General features: G+C 40.4%; 1 protein-coding gene across 1 annotated transcript; it reads right to left on the bottom strand.

Annotated features, from left to right (window-relative positions):
- Positions 1–312: 312 nt before the first annotated feature.
- On the bottom strand, positions 313–1301 carry LOC18446929 (thymocyte nuclear-like protein). Its single transcript, XM_006857033.4, has one exon. The coding sequence runs from the start codon at positions 1043–1045 to the stop codon at positions 593–595; it is 453 nt and encodes a 150-aa protein (XP_006857095.2). The 5' UTR covers positions 1046–1301; the 3' UTR covers positions 313–592.
- Positions 1302–1633: the final 332 nt, after the last annotated feature.

Here is a 1633-nt window from a genome sequence, read left to right as displayed (position 1 = left end):
CCCACGAATATACCTTCCTGAATTCATTTACTACTATTTTCTTTTTTCTTTTCCTTTCACAATCCGTGCACGATAATTTTTCTGTAATTATAGATGGTGTTTCTGTAAAATTTTCCCGAATTCATTGACTACTATTTTATTTTTTTCCCATGAATATACCACTGGCTTCTATCTATTCACGAATTCACCACATTAATGCCAATCGTGAGAGTACTACATTTTCAACGCTTCAATAAGTGAACAAAAAAAACCACTCTTCGTGCAAATCCTAAGATCGTCAGAATTTTTGGAAGGAAAGATCTAGTTGCTCAATGACTCAAAATCCAATTCTTTTTCTTTGAAAAGAGAGTAAGAGAAGCAAACACCCAAAACCAAAATTACATGTAACAAAAAATAAAAACACCCCAAAACCAAACCAAACCAAACCAAATATTCATGTAAATACAGAGAGACGCCGAAAACCAGAGCTAAACATAAACAGAGAGGGGTAAAAGGCCGAGACAGAGATGCGAACCCAAAACCAGGAGAGAGGGTTCTGTAAAAGGGTACCTCAAAAAAAACCCATATAGATATCTAGAGATAGACCTCCAACTCAAGCCGCCTTCTCTGGCTCTGGCTCCTCAAATTCCACAATTTCACAAATCCTCTTCCAAATGCCCTCTGGAACAGGGACCACAGATAACCTTGGCTGCCTGAACAGAGCAAATTCTCCCAAACACTCCTCCCCTTTCATCTCCGCTAAACTTATCGGCCTTTTTAGCGGAGCCACCTCCTTCACCTCAACCATTCCTGGCTCACCTTCTTTCTCACTGTCATAGAATTCCTTCAAAACTTCGACAACGCCCACAATTTCTCGGGCCTTCGAACCAGAGTGGTAGAAGAAGCAGAGGTCATGGATTTTCATGGCTCTTAGGTTTTTTTGCGCTTGAGCGTTTTTAACACCATCCCATATGGAGAGACCACCATTGGCTGATTGGTGATCCCATGACCACTCTGATGGTTCGGTCTTGAGTAACCAGTATCTGCGGTTTTGAAGCTCACCCATCTCTCTCTGTGTGCCCCAATTCTCTCTGTGTGTTTGCCCTTTTACAAAGAATAAAACCCTAACTCTCGCTCTCTGCAGTGTTTTCTCTCTCTCTCCTGTTTCTTTCCCCTATAAAGAAGAAGATAGCTCCGAGTTTCGTACGACACGGTTTCCTTTCTCCATCGTGCTCTGCTCCAAGATCTATTAGCGGCAGATTACGGATTGCTTCGAAATTTGAAATGCGCGCCACTTGTTCCCGCAATCCGCAAAGATTTAGGCAGGTGGAAGATGTAAAATATACTTGTCTTTTTAATAACAAGGATAGCACGGAACGATAATGACCCTACTCGTTAGAGTAAAAAATCGAGGTGGTAATTAAAAAAGGAATTTTCAATCTTGAGAGTAGTCTTTACCGATGGTTTAAAAAACGGATCGGTGACCCGGATCGGGCTTCCAAAAAATCGATCCGAATCGGTGAATCGGCGATCCTGATCGAGAATCGGGTGAATCGGTCAGAATAAAGCTTAAAAAAAATTCGAAAAAATTATTAATATTCATTATAAATATTGTTTTTTAGGAATTCAATAAAAAATGAGGGTATTCCATTAA

Source organism: Amborella trichopoda, chromosome 12 (genome assembly GCF_054954075.1).
Source record: "Amborella trichopoda isolate Santa Cruz 75 chromosome 12, AtrichopodaSantaCruz75HAP2 v2.0, whole genome shotgun sequence".
NCBI classification, from domain to species: Eukaryota; Viridiplantae; Streptophyta; class Magnoliopsida; order Amborellales; family Amborellaceae; genus Amborella; species Amborella trichopoda.
The sequence above is the reverse complement of the archived record's forward strand: the minus strand, read 5'-3'. Positions and strand labels throughout refer to the sequence as shown.